Here is a 24,020-nt window from a genome sequence, read left to right on the forward strand (position 1 = left end):
TACCCGGTCATACATTTTTTTAGACTTAATTGATGGTTTTATCCTCCAGCATCCTGGAGAGCGTTAGATATCAGCCTTGAGGTCAGCCTCCGTAAGGTCCTTACAGCCTGACTTTGAGCTGACATTTGCATGTAATAGGGAGAGAATACAACCAAATGACAGTTAAACACCTGTCAATGATGGGTAAGGTTGCCTTATTTTCACCACGTACAAGTATAGATGCAGACTACTTACTAGACCCCCAGAAGTCATTAACATAAAATAAAGTTTTTTGCATAAGGAACAAAATCTCTTTGTTCAACGAATAGTATCCGTTTTATTTTCTTTTTTAAAACACAACCTAGATATACAAATGATTTTGTAGTCCTATTTATTCTGTAGTGCAAAGCTTCTATTTAAAGAGAGAAGATCTAATTGTTTTTGTTCTGTTTCAATTTAGGTTGCTTAACTATCTCCTGCCAGCCTTCAGAAGACAATATGAAATGTTAAAAGAAGGTGGATTATCCAGTGCTGCTGTAGAGTCTGATTTCCAGGAGGTTGAGCACTTGGTACAGAGGGAAAAGGCCGTAGTGTGGGCGGATCAGACAGTTGTTGAAGACCCCAACAAATCAGAATTACCTGATATTGCATCAATCATTTCCTTCCCACCTCTCTTGTACACGCAGACTACACCATGCCGTAAGATGATTTTCTTCTGTTTTTATCTATTTAGTGTAATACAATGGTTGACCACTTTCACATTAAAACAGAGAGGTAAGGAATTGAATGTCATTTATGCACGGTTTGCTTCTTTTTGGTTTTCTGCAAAAGATGTAGCCTAAAAAACATTCTTACAAGAGATAGATTTGATTACTATGCCTAGGGTTCAAAGTAGTCAAGTAAGGTGCAAGGAATCCTAGGGAACTGGTCTAACAGTGCTGAAGGTATGGTCTTTTAGTTTGAGTTAGTTGCGCATAGTCTCAAATGTTGAGGAAACCAGTGAGTGTTGGTCTGTAGATAGAGAGAGACTGGGGTTTATTTACTAAAGTTGAAGAGTGCAAAATTAGGCACACTTCTGCATGGAACCCGATCCGCTTTCAGGTTGTATTGCCAACGCTTAATTGAACAAGCTATGGTTAGAAGCTGATTGGTTACCATGCACAGTTGCACCAGATTGAGTGCACTAGTATTGGTAAATCCCACCTCACTGTGGTGCCAGCTTTGTGAGCTTAAAAAAAAATGCTTATTGGTTGTGGAGCTAGACACAAAGTTCAGCTTTCTGATAGAGAGTTTTACTACTTATAACCGCCAGACAGGCTAAAGCTTTATTTCTCTTTCCTTCATTGACGGACACAGCTCTCCAGGATTCTGATTATATTGCCCCTTACAGGAGTAGGACACTAGGCAGAAAAAAATAACTTTGCTACGCCTATGGGCAGTCTTCGGTGGTATACTCCCCCTCTCTGCTATAGGTCTCACAAGTTTTTTGCACTGAAATAAAGACCTAGTTACCTGCCGGGATCTCTGGTCCTGGCAATTTTTTCCTTTTTAAATTGCTTTTTTTCCTTGGGGCTGGGCGACAGGCTAAAAAAATCTAGATTCAGTGGTCCCCCCAGTCTGGCCAGCGAGCACGCGCAGACCACTGCTCCTTGCTAGGTGGGCCGTGACCTAGCCTCATTGGACGGGGACTGGAGGCTTTTGGAGTGGACGCGGGCCCCTCCCTGGGACAGTTGGACCTGTGGGTTCCCCTCCTTGCCATCAGACCCCCCCTGTATATTAGTGGTCCCTGTGGGTCATCTGGCACCCGCAGGGGAGAGGGGGGTGCGCCGCTGGCGACTGAACTATCAGTTGGGGGGCATTTCCTGCTATGGGAGCCCTGTGACTGGAACCCCCTTTCCATGTAGTTGCAGTCTGGGCTCCTGGGATCCCTGTGACCAATCCCCCCTTTCCTTGTAGTTGCAGTCTGTGATCGATCATTTTGTTGTAGCCTGTGTGCTTCAATGGCCGACGGCCATGTTTGTGTAGTCTGGCAGCCATTTTTAATTGGTCCAGCATACTAATAGTGCAGAGGCCATGACAAAGGAGCCCCTAGGTGGCGATTTCAGCTGTGGGAGCTCCTCCACTTCCCTGGTATGGACTCCTGCATTCTCTTTCCCTTGGATGCCGCACATAGAGCAAATGCATCCTGGTGCAGACAGTGCTACTCTGATGGGGTGGTGAGTCTTGTGGGGTCCCTCCCTCTCTCTGTGGCAGGTTGTGGGGTGCTCTGTTTGCTGGCGACCTGGGGGTGCTACCAGCACAGTGGGAGTCCCCCTCCTTACTGATGGAGTCTCTGGAGCACCTGACCCCCTCTGATGCTGCAGGTCCCAGCCATCATTGATGCACGGATGGCGGTCCTGGAGTCGTTTGTGTCCCAGGTGGAGGTGGCCTTTGGGCAGGGAGCTAGCAAAAGTTGGACTCCTTCTGCTACCCTCGTCTCTACATTTCTGATCCATACAGCACTGCGCAGCTCTTCTTGAGCATACATATATAGTACTGTGGAAAGGTTTTAGGCAGATGTGAATTTCTGTAAAGTAAGAATACTTTCAAAAATATATATTTTAATTGTTTATTTTTTATCAATTTCCAAAATGCAAAGTGATGTAGTAGAAGAAGAATCTAAATCATGTCAATATTTACTTCATACTAGCATAGATTCTTACACTTGCACAAAGTCAGGGGCTTTAAGTGAAGAACAGCCAAACTCTGCCACTAAGGTGAGATTGTAGAAGACCGTTTCCAGTCACAGGTCATACACCATGACAAGACTGAGCACAGCAACTAGACACAAAGTAGTTATACAGCATCAGCAAGGTCTCTCCCAGGCAAAGATTTCAAAGCAGACTGGAGTTTCAGGATGTGCTATCCAAGCTCTTCTGAAGAAACTCAAAGAAAAGGGCAATGTTAAGGACCATAGACACAGTGGTCAGCCAAGGAAGTTCCATGCAGCAGATAAGACACATTCTTCCCTTATCGGATATCGGAAGATGCCCAGCAGTGCCACCAGCACAGAATTGGTGGAAACAAGTGGGACCCAGGTACATCTATCTATTGTCCAGAGAAGTCTGGCCAGAAGTGGTCATGGAAGAATTGCGGCCAAAAATCCATACCTCCGACGTGGAAACAAGGCTAAGCGACTCAACTATGCACAAAAACATAGGAACTGGGGTGCAGAAAAATGGCAGTAGGTGCTCTGAACTGAGGAGTCAAAATGTTAAATATCTGGCTGCAGTAGGAGGCAGGTTGCTAACGAATATCTGGAGAGTGCAACAATGAGTGCCTGCAGGCAACAGTGAAGCATGGTAGAGATTCCTTGCAAGTTTGGGGCTGGATTTCTGCAAATTGAGTTGGAGATTTGGTCGGGATCAATGACGTGCTCAAAGCTGGGAAATACAGGCAGATACTTATCCATCATGACATATTATCAGGGAGGCATGTAATTGGCCCCAAGTTTATTCTGCAGCAGGACAACGACCCCAAACATACATTCAATGTCATAAAGAACGATCTTCAGCAAAAAGAAGAGCAAGGAGTCCTGGAAGTGGTGGTTTGGCCCCCACAGAGCCCTGATCTCAACATCAAGGCTGTTTGGGATTACATGAAGAGATGGAAGGATTTTAGACAGCCGACATCCAGAGAAGATCCGTGGTTAGTTTGCCAAGATGTTTGGAACAACCTACCTGCCGACTTCCTTCAGAATCTGTGTGCAAGTGTACCTAGAAGAATTGATGTTGTTTTGAAGGCAAAGGGTGGTTAAACCAAATAGTGTGCATCATTCTTCATTTACTTTTTTTTTATTTTTTTTTACTAATTTGTTAATTGATAAAAAATGAACTATTAACGCTTCTGAATTTCTGAAAGCTTTCTCTCACACCTGCCTAAAACATTTGCACAGTACTGTATTACAATATTATTTGATATACTATATAGTGCTAATATATTTTGCAGCACTTTGCATAGTACCTAGAACCAGTCATTCCATATCATTTTCTTTTCCTCTACTCTTGAGTAGAGGTCGGTTAACTTATCAATGTGGATTGTTGGAGAAAAGCGCCTAAAAGAACATGCAAATTAGAACTAAAGTTCTAATAAGAGCAGAACACAGAATTCCTGTATTAATAGACAAAAATCATTTGGTTTTTAGCATTGTGTACAGCACTTAGCCTGCACTTTGCAATAAAGCTACATTTTCCTTGACTTAGGCCGGCCGAAGTAGGAACTTAGTAGGAACCAGTCGAGAGTCGGACCATTAATGGACAGGCTGAATGTACCAAGTTGATTGATCAACTTGGGCACAACCAGCCTTCCAGATTTGCCTTGCATTATCGCAAGCGGCTGCTATATCTGCTAGCAATAATTCTGGTCGTCTTCTGGCGGGGACGGCTTCCCTCACCCCCTCCACTGGGAGAAGACATTGGTCTGGCAGGAGGTATTCCCCTGTCAGCACTGTGTTGATAAGGGCATCCAGCAAATTTTTCTTTCAACCCGTGGCTGCAGGAAAGAAATTTGCACTGCCTTTGGCTGGCCTTCGAGTTCAACTAAAGTATTGTCCCTAAAAGAGGATTGTGTTTTCTGTGAAAAACTGTTTAACCTTGAATTGTTCATGTTTTTGAGTTTTTTTGTTTTTTCCAGAACTATGCACATCCAATAAAGTTGTAGGAACTTCCTTTAGATGTACACATGATTCAACATGAGCTGCACACTACACACAGTGACTACAGAACAATCTACTAGCACACTGTACATTAGCCTTACTGCTTACAGTTCAACTTAGGAGTGTGCAGGAAAGCGTAACAGCCCTGCAAAATGAGCGTGGTCACCCTGAGATCCCTATGTCTGGATATAGGTCTTTTAGAACGATAAATACGCTACGGTTAAATAAAAGTGAAAAAAGGAAGGATCGTGGGTTTTATTCACCCGTTGATATTTAGTCTAATAGTAACAGGTGAATACAACCCACGATAACATAAAAGCCCCTGCCCTCTTACCCACTCCCACCAGTCTCCCTGCACCACTTCATCTTGAGCATGTGCAATGGTGGAGCAGGCAGTGAGTGGTCAGAAAGTCATCTGCAGCCCTGAAAAGAATTGTCCGTGAGAGAGACAGCAGAGGACTCCATGGGCTGACAACCAATGAAGGTACTGTCCCCCCAGCAAAGTGATAACAGACAACCTCTCACTTGATTCTTTGGGGTAACAGAAAGATAGAGACAGATTACTGGAACATCTTAGAGGCAACTGGAGAGTACTTGATCTGTTCATTGTGACCTTTTAGTCCTATATAAATCAAGCCTGTTTGACTCCTAGACTAAAAAGCTGGGGGTCCATTGTTTCTGGCAAGGATGGACAAAAAAGGGGGTGTGTGTCACATCGCGGAATGAGTTTAGGTTGAGCACTTCAGCACTTTTAAAAAGACTGGAGCACAAGAGCACTTTATATTTGGAATTTGTATATACATGTTTACATGATGTTATTGCTGTTTTTTTTATACTTCTCTTTCATGGCTATAGGTTTTATTGAAAGCAAATGGTTTTGAAAAAACATGAAGCTTTTTAAGCACATGAAATCCAAATGCTGAAGCCACATTTGTTGCAGATAATTTCATTTGTTATGATAACCTGATTTTTATTTTTTTTTCTAGGAGGAGAGAAGCATGTTCAGAAAACACAGATGCTAGTTAGAGTGACCCAGAATGAAAGCAACCTAGCAGTTGTCAGATCTTTCACTGAGGAACCAGGTACATTTTTATTTGCTTTTTTTTTTTTTTTTATTTTCATTTTGAATGCACAAAACAGATGCCAAAACTGTCAGAAGTTTAATTACCTACACGTGACAGAGCCTACCTGCCTAAGGGTTCTCATTCACACCTTGGTGTTCCACAAACTGTGTCGCCAGTAACTTGGTGTTCTAGGAACACTATCTTATAAGCCTAAAGCTAACCATATGCAAAATTTGGCCAGTTCAGTGGGGAGAGACCAAATTCCAAACAGCTTGTGGTCGTCCCAGCTCAACAGAAGTGGATAGTGGGAAGAAGATGCAGGCTGGCCTTTTATTTTGCCCTTTGGCCCTGGACTCGAGTTAGGTGCTTACCTATGTAGTGCAGCATATTGTTTAACACATGGCTTTCTACAAGTAAATGGCTTTGGCACTACCTCCCCGGTATAACTCTGTTCCCGATGACTTCTTAGGGTGTATGCCAACCAGGTGGGCATAAACAGCTGGATAAGCCTTTACCCTTTCTGAGAGTCTAGATGTGCTGTACTCAGGCTCTCTAAGAGGTATATTTGCGGAGCATGGCAAAGACCCACTCAGTCACACAGAGGCTAGTGACAGGAGAGTAGACCAGGTTTACTCTTTGAATTTGTTACCTTTTTTCTGCTGTTTTTGGTCTGGATGTCCCATTTAGTCTGTTCCGCCTCCTTGTTGGGGCATTTTTCACATGCATACGCCATCTTGTAACACATGCGTGGATTTAGCTCCACTCTTCCTTGCCTCGAGTTCAGCATAAAGCACAGTGATCCTCTGGGATCTTTCTGGGCTCACTGCTGGCTACAGTGACTGGTCACAGAAGACTAAGCTGAACTCCAGGATAAGCAAATATTGTCTAAGTACAAGAGGCATGTATATTCTTCACTCTTGGTGTGTTCTCTCTTTCTCTTGGATTATACCACTTTACACTCAGATACTGGCTCAGGGGAGATTTGCAGATTTTCTTTTTTTTCTCTAAGAGTTATGATTTTGCAAGACCTAACCACTGTCCCCCCAAAAGACCCCCCAACCCCTTCAGATGTCCTCCCCTCCTACTTACTGAGAGGAATTTTATACCATGGCTGATCTAAGAGGTTAATTCAGCGTTATTGGAGGCATCGTTCTGAAGGGAATACAAATGAGCCTCCTAATCCTCTTCCTCTGGTCAATCTTTGATCTTCCTTTTGCTACTTCTGCACTTAATGTGAGGATGGTACCTCTTCTGGTTTAAAGGACTTGGTATGTGGAGCAGTTCATTGTGCTATGTTTCCCAAACTTAGTGTTACTAAAACCACAACAGTAAATGCAGTAAAGCATGCTTGTTATACTCACTGTGCAATCAAAGGGGTTAATCCTCCGCATTGTTTAAAAAGGCTGTTTGATCCCGTCCTCTCTAATCCTCCCCTTCCACTGTCCTCTAACCATCTCCTGATAAGACAGAACCTCTGGAGTCACTCTGCACATGCTCAGTTTGGTGTGTGTTGCTAGAGGAGTTTTTTTTTTTTTTTTTTTTTTTGGGTGCATGTGAACGGCACAGGAACAATCAGCACTGTTCAGAGAGTCAGGGGTCCTGCAGTCTCCTAGGACAGTCAGAGTAGAATGAAAATTCCTCTTACAAGTGTTAACCAGAAGTCACAACACTGGTATATACTGCCAAAGAGAAAAGGTATTTAGCAGTTTATATTTACTAAATAATTTAATTTCCATGTTCTATGTACTGTGGGAGACCAGATATAGTGAATGCAGGATCTGGGTTTAGTAACACATTAAGTCCTATTTTTATAGATGCAGTGTGCACTTGCCCTGACCTAGAGCAACCTATGTTAGCCTTGCCAAAAGTCTCCTTCCTGGATTCCTTAAAAATCTTTCGGTCTGCAAAAACCTTCCCTGTACTATTGCTTTTACACATGTACAGTATTATACAGTAACTGGCCCCATCCTAAATTGACCTTAGCCCCTCCCAGGTTTTTTCCCAGCAAAATCCAATTGAAGGATTTATTGAGAAGTGGGCTTTCCCGGTTGTAAACTAAATCATTTCAAATCCTAACAAGAGCTTAACTTTCCATGTTGAGCATGTGCCTGTATTCAAGAACCCTGTGGTTATAAAGTTTGAAGCCCTTTCCAAGCCCTTGTTCTCTCATTGCAGGTCCTGCTGTCCCACCTGCCTTTGTAACGATGTGTCTGCCAGATTCTAGCTCTCCGTCCAATACCATGGTTTGTTAATACAAACAGATCTTTCAGATCTCTCAATTACTCAGTCATGCAACACTGTGCCCCAATTCATTTTATATCTTTTTTTTTTTTTTTTTTTCTTTTGAGACAGCTTTCTTTTGGTTGTTTTTCATCACCATTAAGTTTTACTGTGTAAAGGGGAAAAAAAAGACAAAAGTTTTTTCTGTTATAAAACTTTGTAAATAAACTTTCTTCATAAATTTGGGCCAAAATACAGTATATTCTGCTTTTTTTTTTTTTGATAAAGAAGAATATAAAATCAGTATGTCATTTAGTCAGTATGAAAATTTTAGTCTACAAACTGTATTTTATATATATATATATATATATATATATATATATATATATATATATATATATATATATATATATATGTATATGTAATTTGAGCAGCACTATGGCTAAGTGGCTAGGCCTCTGCCTAGCATCACTAGGGTCGTCGGTTTAAACCAGCCAAAGCACTACCTGCCTGGAGTTTCCATGTTCTCCCTGTGCCTGCATAGGTTTCTCTTGGGTACTCTGGTTTTCTCCCACTCTCCAAAGACATGCTGGTAGGTTAATTGGCTCCTGTCTCAACTGACCCTAGTATGTGTATGTATGTAAAATGCCAAGACAGTACAAATACCCCCAAAATTACCCCCTTTTTTTTTTTTTTTTTTAAGTAAGCAGTCCAAGTATTTAATAGTAGGCATTATGAGTTTTTTTACGTTATTTTTTTTGCCACACTTTTTTGGAAAATGAAGAAATTAACCAATTTCCCCCCAGAAGATTTATCCCCCTTTGTGATCAGGCCATTTTTTTACGATACAGCACTGCATCACTTTAATACCTTAAACTGATAATCGTGCGGTCGTGCGACGCTGTACCCAAATAGATTGTATGTCCTTTTTTTTTCCCCACAAATAGAGCTTCTGTTTTTTTTTTTTTTTTTTTTGCACTATAAAAAATTGATTGGTTTGCTCAAAAGTTATAGCGTCTACAGACTAAGATATATTTTTTTCACTAGTAATGGCGGCGATCAGCGACTTATAGCGAGCTTGCGATATCGCAGCAGACAATTCGGACACTAAGACTTTTGACACTTTTTGGGACCAGTGATACTAATACAGTTATCAGTGCTAAACAATATGTATGGTCACTGTACTAATGACACTGTCTGGGAAGGGGTTAACATCAAGGGCGATCAAATGGTTATCTGTGTGCCTAGCTGTGGTTTTCTTACTGTGGGGGAGGTGCTTGTACTATGGAAAGGCATGGATCAGTGCCCCTGTTTTGCAGGGACACAGGACCTATGCCTTCTGTACTGACAGAATAGCTATCTGCAGCCATTCTCCCTCTGTACCGAAGTATTGCTTTATAATCACATCAGGAGGGGCACAAGTGCGCGCCCCAGACCCAGAAGTATATCTACGGTGGGCAGACCACAATGTGTAAACCCAACATTTCATATTTCTTATGTGCCTGCTGTACCATGTACTTGTATGAGAAAGTATCCTGTTCTCTTTATGATGTTTCCTTTGTGTGAAATCCCTGGTGTTCCTGCCAGTCCCTCTGCTTTCCCATTAAAAAGTAACAAGAGTAAGCAAGAGAACACCATGGTCAGTTCTCTAGCTATGCTTGAAACTTAGCCTGATCTCCTCCCAATGATACCTATACAGTCTTTCACTGAGAAGACCTGTGTATGGTTTCTTTTCCTCCCACCAGCGATTATGCAGCTGTGAGCAGAGGGAATGTGATCACTTTTTAAAAAAGAGGAAAAAAATAAAGGATAATTTTTAATATCTATACACGTTTTACCTTTCATTTCTATTTTAAACAGAATGGTTTGTTTTTATAAGGTGAGGGCTTACGATAATTTTAAATAAAATTTGTTAGCAGTTGGACACTGACCGCTCCCACAGCTATTCACGGCCATTCGCATGTAATCACTCATGCATTACCTGTGGGTGAGCGGCCCTGGACGCAGAAAGTCTGCATCCAAGGTTGATCATTCACAGGTACTCTCCCTTAAGCTTGGTACACACAATGAGAATATCGAATGAATGATCGTCCCATATTTTGGGGGGTTTTTGCATGCTAATCTCCAAATCGAAAATGAAAAGGTTACTAAAGTTACGAAAATGTTCGTATGTCAGAATAAAATTCTAAAGTGATATAATGTATTTTCGCATGAAAACTGTAGATTAACCAGTTCCAAACCGTCCACCGCATATATACTGCAGGAGGGCCAGAAATAGGCCTGGTGCCTAAGTGGTAAGCTTAGTTAGTTTTCTACTTGCCTTCCACTTTAAGCTTGAATATGTTCACAATACTGTGAATTGCACTGTATCTGGTAAACTGCAGTCCTGGCTATATCATTTGTGAGAAAATATTTGATAGGTCCTGGGGGATGCTGACTTTTTTTTTTTTTTACCCTTTCTCCCCTGCCTCAGCTTTTAAACAAATGAAGATTTATATCGATCCAATTGCACCTTTTGCTGATTTGCTGCTCATTCCTAATCAGTTCAAGATGTTGGAACGGAAGGTGGACTTTGCGCGGAAATTGCAAAACGCTGGCCACCTGTTAAACGGTGGTCATTATTTCATATTTGAAGAAACATATTTAATATCCATCCTAATTATGTGGATTTTACTTGTCAACAAAAGCACCAGTGTTTCTTAAGCATTCCCCATTTCCTCTTTAGAATTTCTTTCTAGATCTTGAATCAGATTTCAAACGTGCATAGAAGTTTCGGACCTATTGCTGTTTAAATTGTGGACAACTTATTTGCTGTTGACTTTGCTCGGTGTTTGGATCTTTGTAAGAGATTACAAAATATAAATTACATATAAGCTGTTTGAAAGTATTTCTAAAAACATGTAGTATAATGTAAAATGAAGCGGTCATGGTGGTAGGAGTCAGAAATACTGCACATGCTGGGATATTTACATTTATGTACTTGGGGTTAGTTGCACCCCTAGCACATCTGACTTACTGCTGGTGGGTACTGCTGGTGGGAAATGCAGGCAGAGATCACTGAGTGGCGCCTGTGACAGGAGAGATGCTTCCTGTATCTCTCCTGTCACAGGCGGGAGTGCATTTCATATCACTCTGCCTGTGACAGGACAGAGCCAGAACTACACAGGAAGCATCGGCTCTGTTCTGTCACAGCTGACAAGACACTGTTCCTTCGCCTTACATCCCAAGTCTCCTGCGAGGTGCGGGAATCTTCCACATGCGGACGCGGCACTTACGGGTGTCAGGGAGCCGCAGCCCGCATGCGGGAGACTCCCGCACCTTGCAGGAGACCTGGAATGCCTGGTGACAAGGCCCCTCCGGCAGTGTAACCCAGGCACCAGGCCACTAATTCTAGTCGCCAATGCGACCTGGCGACCCCTGACTTACGGCCTTCCCAGTCTGGCCTGCGAGGGCGACCCAACTATTAGTGCCGTGCTAGGTTGGCCGCAACATAGCCCCACTGGACGGGGGTTGGCCAGCGAGTAAAACACCTCGTGAGGTCGCTTAGCCCAGGACATGACCAGAGACGCAGCGTGCCTCTAGCCACAGCACCCCCATTTCAAGATGGCAAGGTGGCCTGCCGGGAGTGGTGCCCGCTTTATTCCAAGGTGTGGTGAGTAGTGTCCCCCCCTCTTTTTTCTCTGCGAAATGCTGGGCTGGATGCGGGCCCTTCATGGGGATGGTAGGCCCCCATGTCCTTCCTCCCCTCTTGGTCCCCACCCCCCCCCCCCTCTCCCTAGCATGGTTTTTTCACTGTAATGGTTGCCCTCACCTGCCCCCATCCCTCTCCCTTAGTCCCCCGTCGGGGTGCTCGGGTGTTAGGTGCTGGGCCGGAGGGCGGTGGTAATGTGCCTCTGGCAGCTCCTTTTAGTGGTGCCTGCATTCACATTGTAAAGCGCTGTGCAAACTGTTGGCGCTATATAAATCCTGTATAATAATTGCTGTGCGGGGAGGGTCCCTGGGGGGGCTCCCCCCTGGTTGACTACAAATTCCCTGTTGTCCTGTGGGGTCTCGGTTTCCGCACGGTGCCGCCATTTTGACATGGATGGCTGAGTTCAGCCTTGGCGGCCATGTTTATGTAATCTGGCGGCCATGTTTTTGGCGTTTCCCTTTGTAGTCTATGCAGCGCCCATTTTTTTTAAGTCCGGTGCGGTGACGTGCATCTGGGGCCTCTAGTTAGTGTCAGTGCTTCCTCTTCCTTTCTGATCGCAGCGTAGCAGGCAGTTTGGCGCTCTGGATCCAGCTCTGGGTGCATGGTGGTAAATCCCTGTGGGTATGCAGTCCTTCCTTTGCTATAGACAGCGCAGCGGGTGCGCTGGTCCTTGTGGTAGCTCAGCGGTATCGGTGTGCAGGGTTTTTTTCTTACAAAAAAAAAAAAAAGGAATCTTTTTCTTTTGTGCACAGTGCGGCTCTGATTTAACCATGGAGCTGGAATGTGTATCACCACCTGACCCACTCTTTGAAGCTGCGGGACCCTCTGGGTCTCAGTCTACCCTGGTGGCAGCCCTGCAGTCACTTGTGTCAAAGGTTGATATGGCCCTGCAAAGGCAGCTCAGAAAAGAAGCGCCCCTCCCTGCCCCCACCTGTATTCTCTGCCTTCTCAGAGTCTGAGGTGGTTTTGGTGGACGCGAGTTAACCCACTGGGTCTGCGTCCACGCACCCTGAGTGCTCTAACTGTGAGGATGAATTCTCTTCCACTGCAGCGGCACATGAAAAGGCGCTGGTGGAGGCGCTGATTGTGTCAGTGCGGGTAAGTTTAAAGTTGGAGGACTCAGCTAATGCTAAGTCAGCGACGCCAGTGCCGCAGATCTTCCAAGGTGATTAAGGTGTTCCCCTTTCATGTCTATTTTGACAGGATTGTCGCTAGTCAGTGGGGATCCCCAAAACGCATGTTTGGGATACCTAAGTGTTTCGCTAGGAGATATCCCTTTGAGGAGTCTCTCCTGAAGAAACTGATGGTTCCACCGTCGGTGGACTCTGAGGTTTCCAGGTTAAATAAGGCCACACTTTTACCGATGGAGGATTCTCCATCCCTTAAGGATACTGTGGACAAGAGAGTTGAGGCTCTGGTTCTATACCTTTTCACCATGGCGGGTTCAATTTTGAGGCCAGTGTTTGCCATCACCTTGGTATACCAGACCTTAACAGAATGGTCAAAAATGTTACGCCAGGCTCTGGAAGGTGATCAACATCCTTCTGAGTTGGCGAATCAGTTGATTCAGGGGCTACAGTACATTTTGTGATGTATCTTTGGATGCGGCCCCTTTGGCTGGCAGAGTATCTGTGCTGGCAGGGACCTTTTGCCCCATGATTTGGTTGAAGTACTGGTCGGCCAACCAGGCTTCTAAAAAGGTGCTGACTGATCTACCCTTTGTAGGTGAACGTTCGTTCGGTGCCTCTATGAAGGAAATCAATAAGGGCCTTACGGGAGGTAAGAGTACTTTTACTCCCGCAGGTTGCTAGGGGCGAGGAACCTCGTCGTAAACGTGGTCCTTTTTGTCCGACTGGATCGCAGGAAAAGAGTTCAAGATCCACCCGTACTTTCGCGGGTGGCTCCAAAAGACCCAGGAATGGTAAGACGGGCAGACAAGCCTTCCTCAGCCTGAAGGGGCGCCCTCACCCGTATCTGGGGTGGGGAGATTTCTTTTTCTTTCTGAACCTGTGGACCCTGCTCATTCAGGACAAATGGGTCCACGAGTTGGTTCGGTTACAAGATGGAGTTTTGGTCCTTGCCTCCGGCAAGGTTCTTTCCTTCCACCTTACGCCTAGCTCACGATCACCTGCAGGGGCTCTACAGGGCAGTGCAGGACCTGTTAGTACAAGGAATCATTGTGCTGGTTCCAGAGTCGGAACGTTTTCAAGATTTGTATTGAAATGGGTTTACAGTTCCCAGGAAGGAAGGCAAGGTCCGCCCGATCTTGGACCTCAAGGCTCTGGACCACTTTGTGCAGGTTCAGAAATTTCAGATGGAGTCTATTCGCACAGTAGTGGCATTCCTTCATCAAGGGGAACTTATCGATCTCAAGGACGCTTACCTTCATGTTCCAGTATATGCTGGGCACCAGCGTTTTCTTCGCTTTGCCGTGGGCGAGGAGCACTATCAATTTGTAGCGTTACCTTTTTGGTCTCGCTTCAGCTCCTAAGGTGTTCACAAAGTGTTGGCCCGTTGTTGGCCTTGCTCTAGCAGAAGGGGATCATGGTACTAGGCTACCTAAAAGATCTACTTCTGCTTGCAAAATCTTCATCAGCTCTAGAGGTTGATTTGGACATTGCAAACTCTACAACAGTTCAGATGGACACTGAATTTTATGAAATCGGCTCTGACTCCGTCCACCAAACTGGACTACTTGGGTCTGACGCTGGATTCAGCCTCGGCCTGGGTGTTTCTTTCACAGGTGAAACTACTGAAGTTGCAGGATGCGATTCGGCTCCTGTTGTCCAACTGTCTGTCGTCGTTCAGGACTTGCATGCAAGTGCTGGGTCTAATGGTCTCCACCTTCGAGGCGGTTCAGTTTGCTCAGTTCCATACCAGACCTCTGCAAAGAGAGATTCTTGCCAAATGGAACAAGGATCCGCCGTCGCTGGACAATCTGATCCTGCGGGGGTACAAGAGGGTCTCGGATATGGTGGCTCTGCTCTCCGGCGCTTTGCCTGGGGAAGTCCTTTCTTCTCCTGTATTGAACATTGATTTCCACAGATGCCAGTCTGTCCGGGTGGGGAGGTGTCTTAGGAGTATACTCGGCCCAAGGTGTTTGGACTCGAGAGGAGTCCAGTCTGCCAACATCCTGGAGATTCGGGTGATCAGACTTTCTGTTCTAGTGGACAGATCGTCTGCAGGGATGCCCGGTGAGGATACAACCGGACAATGCTATGGCTGTGGCATATGTCGATCATCAAGGGGGCACAAGAAGTGCCCTGGCGGCCTGGCAAAAAGCCGGAATCCATATGTGGGCAGAACAATATGTTCCGGCCCTCTCTGCTGTGCACATTCCGGGGGTAGAGAATTGGCAAACTATCTTAGTCTGCAGACGTTAGGGAGAATGGTCTCTCCAACCGGAGGTGTTCCATCAACTGTGCCTCTGGTGGGGGACTCCTGATGTAGACCTGTCTCAACAGTAAGGTGCAGAGGTTCATGTCAAGGTTTTGGGATCCTCTTGCCGATGCCGGAGATGCTCTGGTGGCCCCTTGGGGTCAGTATCATCTGATTTACGCTTTCCCCCCCAATACAGCTTTTGTCGAAACTGCTACGCAGAATCAAGGTGGAAGGGCTTCCAGTCATTCTGGTGGCGCCTGACTCGCCTCGCCGGTCTTGGTATGCAGGCCTGGGTAAGGCTGGTAGCAGACATTCCTTGGAAACTTCCTCTCAGGGAAGATCTTCTGTCTCAGGGACCAATCTCCCATTCTGCTTTACAGTCGCTGGCTTTAATGGCTTGGCTATTGAAAGCCAGGTGCTGAGGGACAAAGGGCTGTCAGAGTTGGTGATTCCCACGCTGTTGAAAGCTAGAAAATCTACTTCTAGGCAGATTTATCAACGAGTTTGGAAGGAATACATTACTTGGTGTGAGTCTCGAGGGGGGGGGGGGATATATCGATATCAGGGATGCTTACCTTCATATTCCAATATATGTTGGGTCATCAACACTTCCTCTGTTTTGCCATGGGCGAGGAGCCTTATCAATTTGTGTCATTACCCTTTGGTCTCGCCTCTGCCTCCGAGTCTACACAAAGGTGTTGGCCCCAGTGTTAGCATTGCTGTGTCAGAGGGGGATTGTGATACTGCAGTACCTGGACCGACTGCTCTGACAGACAACCTGGAGATCACTGTGAAGACTCTTTAGGAGTTTGGTTGGAGTTTGAATTTCCAAAAATCTACTCTGGTTCCGTCCACCAAGTTAGACTATCTGGGTCTGACTCTGGGCTCTGCCTCAGCCAGGGTGTTTCTTCCACTGGACAAGCTCCAGAAGCTGTTGTCCAACAGTCAGTTATCTCTCAGAACTTGCATGCGGGTGCTGGGCCTGAAGGTGTCTACCTTCAAGGCAGTTCCGTTTGCAGTTCCACACGAGACCTCTGCAAAGAGGGATTCTTGACAAATGGGACAAGAATCCACAGTCTCTAGACAATCTGATCCCAGATTGTGAGGGGGTCCCTGATCTGGTGACTTTGCTCTCCGGTGTTTCGACAGGGGAAATCTTTTCTTCCCCTGTACTGGACAGTGGTCACCGCGAATGGCAGCCTGTCTGGATGGGGAGGTGTTCTCTGCACAGATTGAAGAGTCCAAACTACCGATCAATATACTGAAACTCCGGGTGATCAGACTTTGGCTCATTGGACATATCTCCTTTAGGGGTGTCTGGTATGGATTCAATCGGACAATGCCACGGCTTATGTCAATCTTCTACGGGGCACAAGAAGCGTCCTGGTGGCTCGGGAAGTAGACGGCATTCTAAGGTTGGCAGAATGCTTTGTTCCTGCTCTGTTCGCCGTGCATATTCCAGGAATGGAGAATTGGCAGGCGGACTACCTGAGTCGTCAGGCGTTGGACTATGGAGAATGGTTTCTTCATCTGGAGGTGTTTCATCAGTTGTGCCTCCAGTGGGGGACTTCCAAGGTGGACCTGTTGGCCCCTCGCCTCAACAGGAAGGTACAGAGATTTGTGGGATGATCTTGGGACCCTCTAGCCGACGCCACAGACGCTCTAGGGGCTTCTTGGGGTCAGTATCGGCTGATCTACACCTTCCCTCGTCTCAAACTCCTGGTAAGACTCCTGCGCATGATCGAGGCAGAAGGCCTTCCGGTCATTTTGGTGGTTCCAGACTGGCTTCACTGGTCTTAGTACGCCAACCTGATATGACTGGTCGCCGATGTTCCTTGGAGACTTCCTCTCAGGGAAGATCTTCTGTCTCAAGGGCCAATCTTTGATCCTGCTTTACGGTTTTTGGCTTTAACGGCTTGGCTGTTGAAAGCCAGGTGTTAAAGAAAGAGGTTTGTCTGAATCTGTGATTCCTACCCTGCTAAGGGCTAAAAAAATCTACCTCTAGGAAGAGTTCTCATCGTACTTGGAAGACGTACGTTGCGTGCTGTGAGTCTCCGGTAGTTCATCCTCGCTCCTTCCAACGAGGGGTCGAGCAGCATTTGGCCTTGGGTACCATCAAGAGCCTGGCTAAGACCTTGGCGGTCTTTAACATCCTTTTGGCTACGCATTCCTTGGTTTGCACTTTTATTCAGGGGTTTGCCATTTGGCTCCCCTGGTGCGGTCTCAATTGCCTCCTTGGGACCTCAATTTGGTGCTGTCGGTACTCCAGAAACCTCCTTTCGGAAAGATTCCCCTGCTTACGCTGTCTCAGAAGGTAGCCTATTTGGTGGCTATTACTTCTGCGTGCAGTTTGTTGGAGCTGGCAGCATTATCCTTTCATTCACCTTATCTGGTGGTTGATAGAGATCAAGTGGTGCTTCGCCCTTGTCAGTCGTTCCTCCCTAAGGGTGTGTCTGATTTCCATATGAATGAAGACATTGTGTTGCCTTCACTTTTTCCTAAGCAAATAGCCTTGCATTCCCTGGATGTGGTTCGGGCCATCATTTAGTAGCTGGCGGCTACGGAGTCTTTTAAAAAAATCCAGACTCTATTTGTCCTTACAGACGGACCTCAAAGGGTTGACTGCGTCTGCTGCGACCATTTCCAGATGGATCAGACAGACAGTAGTTCAGGCCTTTTCAGTCAAGGGTCAGGTTCCTCCTTTCAGTGTTAATGTGCATTCAACTCGGGCGCTTAGTGCTTCTTGGGCTTTCTGTTATCAGGCATCCATGATGCAGGTTTCCAAGGCAGCCACCTGGTCATCTGTGCACACTTTCACAAAGTTTTAAAAAGTGGATCTGTTGGAATCTTCGGATGCTTCCTTTGTCCACAAGGTTTTGCAGGCTGCTTTTTATAGATCCTGGTTCTCTTGAGGGTGTATGTTTTTTTCAGGTGAGCTCCAGTTGTTCCTTGTTGACCTCCACATTACCTGGTTGACTAGGTTTAGCCTTGGGGAATTGATTTTCTACTGTGTTTTTTCCCACCCCTCATGTTTAACACTGCTTTGGAACGTTCCAATGGTCAAGAAGATATGAAGCTATGTCCGTCAATGAACGAAAGAGAAAATCAAATTTTTGTTTTACCGTTAAATCCTTTTCTTTGATGTTCATTGACGGACACAGCACCCACCCCTCTATTGAGTTGGGTTATTTTTCTTCTGACACTGCTTGCAACAAAACGGAATGCCTATAGCAGGAAGTGGGAGTATACCCCGTGGCACTGCCCCATAGGCATGGTAAAGCTTTTTCCTGCCTAGTGTCCTACTCATGTAGGGGGCAGTATAACCCAATGGTCAAGAAGATATGGGGCTGTGTCCGTGAATGAACATTAGAGAAAAGGATTTTACGGTAAGACAAACCCAATTCTTACACAGTTGGTAAATTGATAAAAAATATTTCTCACAGGCAGCATGGGCTTGCTTGGAATTTCACCCCAAAACACATTATGCTACTCCTCCCCAGTATGGTGATACTACATGTGATACTTTTTCATTGTCTAAGCTAACCAGATCCCATGTGGCATGAAGGTGTCCAGACACATTTTCCCTAAACAACACATGCAATCCTAAAACCACTATACCGTTCTGCGGTATTTACCGAAAAACGCTGCTGTAGGACACCAGGCTGTTAAGTAAACTTTAAGGCAAAGAGCAGACCACCTGTTTTGCTCTCCGTTATAAATTGGGTTCTGAGTGTATGTATGTATATATGTGTGTGTGTGTGTATGTATGTATGTATGTGTGTGTATATATATATATATATATATATATATATATATATATATATATATATATATATATATATATATATATATATATATACACATGTATGTAAATAAAAAACTATAGTCATGTGTTGGTTCATATTTTAATTTGTAAGAGAAACAAAAATCACTACATTTGACTCATTGAGAGTAATGAATAATGTTGCTTAAAGTGGTTGTAAACCCTTACATATACACAGTGAGGTGACTGGCATTAGGTAGTACACAGACATGAAACAAATCCTCCTACATAAGTCGTATCTGTCTATCTGCGGTCTTCTCTTCTCTAGAACTGTCAAAGTGAAGAATTTATAAGCGTGTCAGTCTTTCAGAAAAAGGAAGTGGAGAGCTGAAGTTGCACACTGCAGAGCTGTGGGACGAAAGCTTAAGCCTCGTACACATGCAACGATTGTTGGCCGACCGATCGGCCATCTTTTGTCCAGTGTTGTTGTGTTGGTTCAAATGTGCTCTAGACTGCACACGAATTTTCTCGGCCAACAACAACCAACTTCAGAAGTGATGTCATGTGCTGGTTTACTTTCCGTGTGCTTTTTCTTCTCTGAGCATGGCCAGTCTTGCTCATCTGATTTTGGTCTGCTGAAATCTGTACTGACTGATGGAAAATCGGCCGTTCTATTGACGGCCAACAAAAATTTTATAGCATGCACACCAGATTTTGTTCGGCTGAAAAGTTGTAGTCGGTTGTCGGAAAGCATCATACTAACAAGCCGACAATCTGCCGATCGGACGTTGACCGAAAATTCATGTTGCTTGTGTACGAGGCTTTAGAGAGCTGATTGAAGGGAAGAAACATGCCCTCATTTACACAATACACCGGAACAGAGCTGAGGCTGTCAATCAGCTGAAGAGTCCCTCCCCTGTCACCATATCTCTCTTGGTGTCATGAAAAATTTTCAGAAGTTATTAATGCTGATAGAGGAAAAAAACTGACAGAAATGACACTTAGTGCTTTTAATTTAGACAAGTACACACTATGGAGGAATATGGTTTGTTCACATTTTATGTCTGAGGTTTACAACCTCTTTAAGCACAACTTTTAAAGGTTAAGGGTAAATTTACCAGGATTATGACAAAATAAAAGACATCTTCCTCTGATTTATCTGCATTTCTGAGTTTTAGCTGTTACCTAAATACTACACATTGGTGAGAGAGATGGAATAAATTAAATTATAGCTGTATGTACTACAGTGTGATTTGTACTCAAAATGATGGTAGCTATAGTCAACATGTATTATCCATTAATAGCAGTTACGAACGCTGTTTCTGAGACTCACAAAACTAATTATGTCTAATGTAGGTGTCTAGTTTCTATGCAGAATGGTAATTGTTTTTCTGTTCATCGAACATAACCACAAGGAGCTTTGTTACTTGTGCTTCATAAAGATAATCTTTACCTACATATTTATTCATTTACAGCAATACTGGAAAAGATACTGTTAATAAACTGTGGTTTAAATAAAAACTTTCTGTAGTTTGCCCAAGCAGTTAAGAACCCCCCATATACATCCTATTCATATTGTGGATCTTAACGCAGACCTTCAGTGATTTTTCAATCTTTCCACCTAGTAAATATTCTGCCCTTGTTTTAACTTTGGATAGTAAACATTTTTTTTCTGCCAGTATATACCGTACCTTATACAGCCCCCTTTTTTTTTGCACTATATATTTGAAGAAGCCTTGTTGGACTTGTCCATTAGACCTTATAATATTTGAAGTCACTTGTTTGCACGGCACATTGCAATATCATCGGGAAAGTTTTATATAGATTGGCTTTTTATATAGATTTGTTTCATTTATACAGACATTGAGTAGCGCATTATTATATGTATTACTTTGAGGCAGTGAAAGCATTTTCAGTGATAGCAGCCACTTAGCATATTGATTTTGTATTCACTATTGGGGTTGCACTGATTTATACTTTGTATTTTGTCTGGTAATTAGCCTAGGCTAATGACATCCTGCACAGTGCTCTCTCTCTCTCTCTCTCTCTCTCTCTCTCTCTCTCTCTCTCTCTCTCTCGTGAGAGTTTGCCAGCAAAGGAAAAGGGATGAGTCCTAGGAGAGCAAGGGGAAGCTGCATAGCTCGAGGGGGCTGGACGAGGGAGGAGATAACAGGAGACTACAGAGATCCCTAAATATTCATTCAGGGCAAGCTGTGGTGTTAGATTGTCTGTATATGTGTGTGTTTCTGTGTGTGTAAATCCAGGAAGTGAACAGACAGCAGCTTCAGCTGCCCACAGTTAAAATGGCTGCAGCCAGACTTAGTGGAGGGAGATTTCTGCAGCATATTTGGCAAGTACAGAATAACAGTACATATAAAATATGCAAAGTGGTTGGAGGGAAGCTTCAGAATGGCAAATATGTTTTTATTAAAAATTATGTGAGCAGACTGCAGTTCTTCTTTAACCACTTAAGGACCAGAAGTGATCTTTTGATGGTGTTTGATCACCTCTTTTTGCGCTATAAACAAAAAAATAGCGACAATTCTGGAAAAAAATAAATAAATAAATAAATAAAAAAAAAAAAAATATATATATATATATATATATATGTATATATATGGTAAAAAAAATCCCAATAAGTGTACATTGACACCTAACTGACACTTTTGAGGGGACCAGTGACATTACTAAAATTACCTAAATGGTAGGAACACAGGATCCCTATGTAAATCTGTGACAGAACGGCGGTTTGCCTTGTTTGCTTAGGCAGACCACCGTTCTGTCTCCATTAGGAGCAATCGTGAGTGGCCGGCGAACATCGTGTCCGCCGGATCTGCTGATTGGCTCCGCTTCTGGCCAATCAGCGTGCGCGCCCTCACTGTCTACTACACAAAGCCAAGTACAGGTATGTTGTTTTGCGTAATAGAGCCCACCTGCCGCAGTAAAACTACCTAAAGCCAAAAAATGTGTCAGCCTCCACTGCTTTATGGCCCATTTACACCTAGACCTATTCATTTTCAGCGGCACCCCAGCACACTAAGAGAAGCATCTGTATTACAGCGCAATGTTCTATTATGCACTGTGGTGCATCGCGCAACAAAAAATGTTGCACGTCAGTGTCTAGTTTGTTGTGGTGTGTTGGCAGCCCTTTCAAATGACCTGAGCTGCCATAACACAGAGCAGTGCAAGGGAAAGGTGTTAATGGGCTTTAAGGCCCTATCACATTAGCAAATAGGGCTGTTTTCGATTACTCGTCAGAGACTCAGCGGGAATCGATGCATGTACGTGCAGGTGGAAAGCCCCTTTAAAAGCAATAGGAGCCTGGCAGCACCCACAGCTATTTGCAGTTGTTTGCTTGTAATCGCTTTTGCAGTGATTTACCTGCAGATGATTGGCCCTGGATGTAATTGTAAATATTCCTGATATGTGCCTGCTGTACAAAGTACTTGTATGAAAACCTATCCTGTTCTTTGTATCGCTTCTTTTGTGTGAAATACCTGGTGTTTCTCCCATTACCTCTGCTCTATTAAAAACTGGCCACATTATCCACATTAGAGCATGAGAGCACAGCGTGGTCAGTTCTCTAGCCGTGCTGGGGCATCATTATTCTGCTCTCCTCCAGTGATCGACTTGTCCTTATATGTCCCCACCCCACTTCACAGCCATTCACTGGGAATGCCAGTGTGCTGTTGCTGCCTCTCCAACTCCCCCAGCTCTCTGAGCTCCTCGTGCAGCGAAGGTGGTGTCTGCATTGCAGCTTAATTAGGCTTTTGTTCTCCATTCTTTAAGCCCTGCTCTGAAACCTTTCCAAAATATTTCTCTCCACTGTCTGGATGTCATATGCGCTGAGAGAGTGTCAGCTACTGCCTCCTTTAGACAATCAGATTCCTTCTTTGTGCTTAACTACTTCTTGTCCGGGCCATTGTAGAATTACCAACAATAGAAGCCCTATTTTTCTGATTGAACGTCATATGACGCCCCCCCAAGAACACGCCATGTACAGGCCGGATGGCTTGTGCTCCAGCGTGATCTGTCACTCGCTGTGTGCACTACATCTTAATCATATTTAAGTCTGGACTTTGACTAGGCAACTTCAAAACCTTTGAGCCATTCAGAGGTGGACTTGCTGGTGTGTTTCAGATCATTGTTCTGCTGCATATCCCAATCCCACGTGCCCTTGAGCTTGAGGTCAGGAACTGATGGCTGGACATTCTCCTTCAAGATATTCTGGTAGAGCGCAGAATTCATGGTTCCATCAATTATGGCAAGTCGTCCAGGTCCTAAAGCTGCAAAGCAGCCACAGACCATCACACTACCCTCACCATGTTTGACTGTATCTTTTTATGAAATGCTGAGTTTGTTTGAAATGCTGAGTTTGTTTTAGCATGAAACAGATGTAACAGGACACACACCTTACAAAAAGTTCAACTTTTCTCATCAGCCCACAAAATATTTGCCCAAAATTCTTGGATAATCAAGATGTTTTTTGGCATATATGACTCGAGTCTGTGTCTTTTTGGTCAACAGTGGCTTTCACCTTGGAACTCTCCAATGGAAGCCATTCCAGTCTTTCTTATTGTTAAATCATGAACACTTACCATAACTGAAGCAAGTGTGGTCTGCAGTTCTATAGATGATCTGGGTTCTTTTATGACGACCTGGATGAGTCATCGTCGTGCTCTTGGAGTAATTTTAGTAGGCCAGCCACTGCTGGGAAGGTTTACCACTATTCTAAGATTTTTCCATTTGTGGATAATGATTCTCACCATGGTTTTCTGGAGTCCCAAAGCCTTAGAAATTGCTTTGTACCCCTTTCCAGACTGATGCATATCAATTACGTTTTCTCATCTGTTAATGAATTTCTTTAGATCGTGGCACAATGTGTTGCTTTTTTAGATCTTTTAGCGTGCTTCACTTTGTCGGACAGCTTCTATTTAAGTGATTTCTTGATTCAACAGGTCTGGCTGTAATCAGGCCTGGGTGTGGCAAGTGAGATTTAACTCTGCTTTCCAAAAAATTGTGTTAATCACCGTTCATTTATGATGATTATAGCAAGGTGGGGGGAGGAGGGTGCCAATTACTTTTTCAGGCAGGGCAGGTTTGAACAGCTTTTTCCCCTTTTAATAAAATCCTAATTTAAAAACCATATTTTGTATTTATTTGGGTTATCTTTGTATAATAAAATTTTATTTGATCTGAATCATTTAAGTGTGTCAAATATGCAAAAAA

The 24,020-nt window shown here is 44.2% G+C and overlaps 1 protein-coding gene across 1 annotated transcript in view; it reads left to right on the forward strand.

Annotated features, from left to right (window-relative positions):
- Window positions 1-24,020, forward strand: part of KIF18A (kinesin family member 18A) — a 228,412-nt gene that overhangs the window by 163,343 nt on the left and 41,049 nt on the right. Inside the window, exons 12-13 of the mRNA XM_082270833.1 lie at window positions 440-678; window positions 5,659-5,754. Of these exons, the coding sequence (XP_082126959.1) occupies window positions 440-678; window positions 5,659-5,754 (335 nt within the window). The remainder of the gene's footprint in view (window positions 1-439; window positions 679-5,658; window positions 5,755-24,020) is intronic.

Source organism: Pelophylax lessonae, assembly GCF_965119305.1.
Source record: "Pelophylax lessonae genome assembly, chromosome: 10".
NCBI lineage: Eukaryota > Metazoa > Chordata > Amphibia > Anura > Ranidae > Pelophylax > Pelophylax lessonae.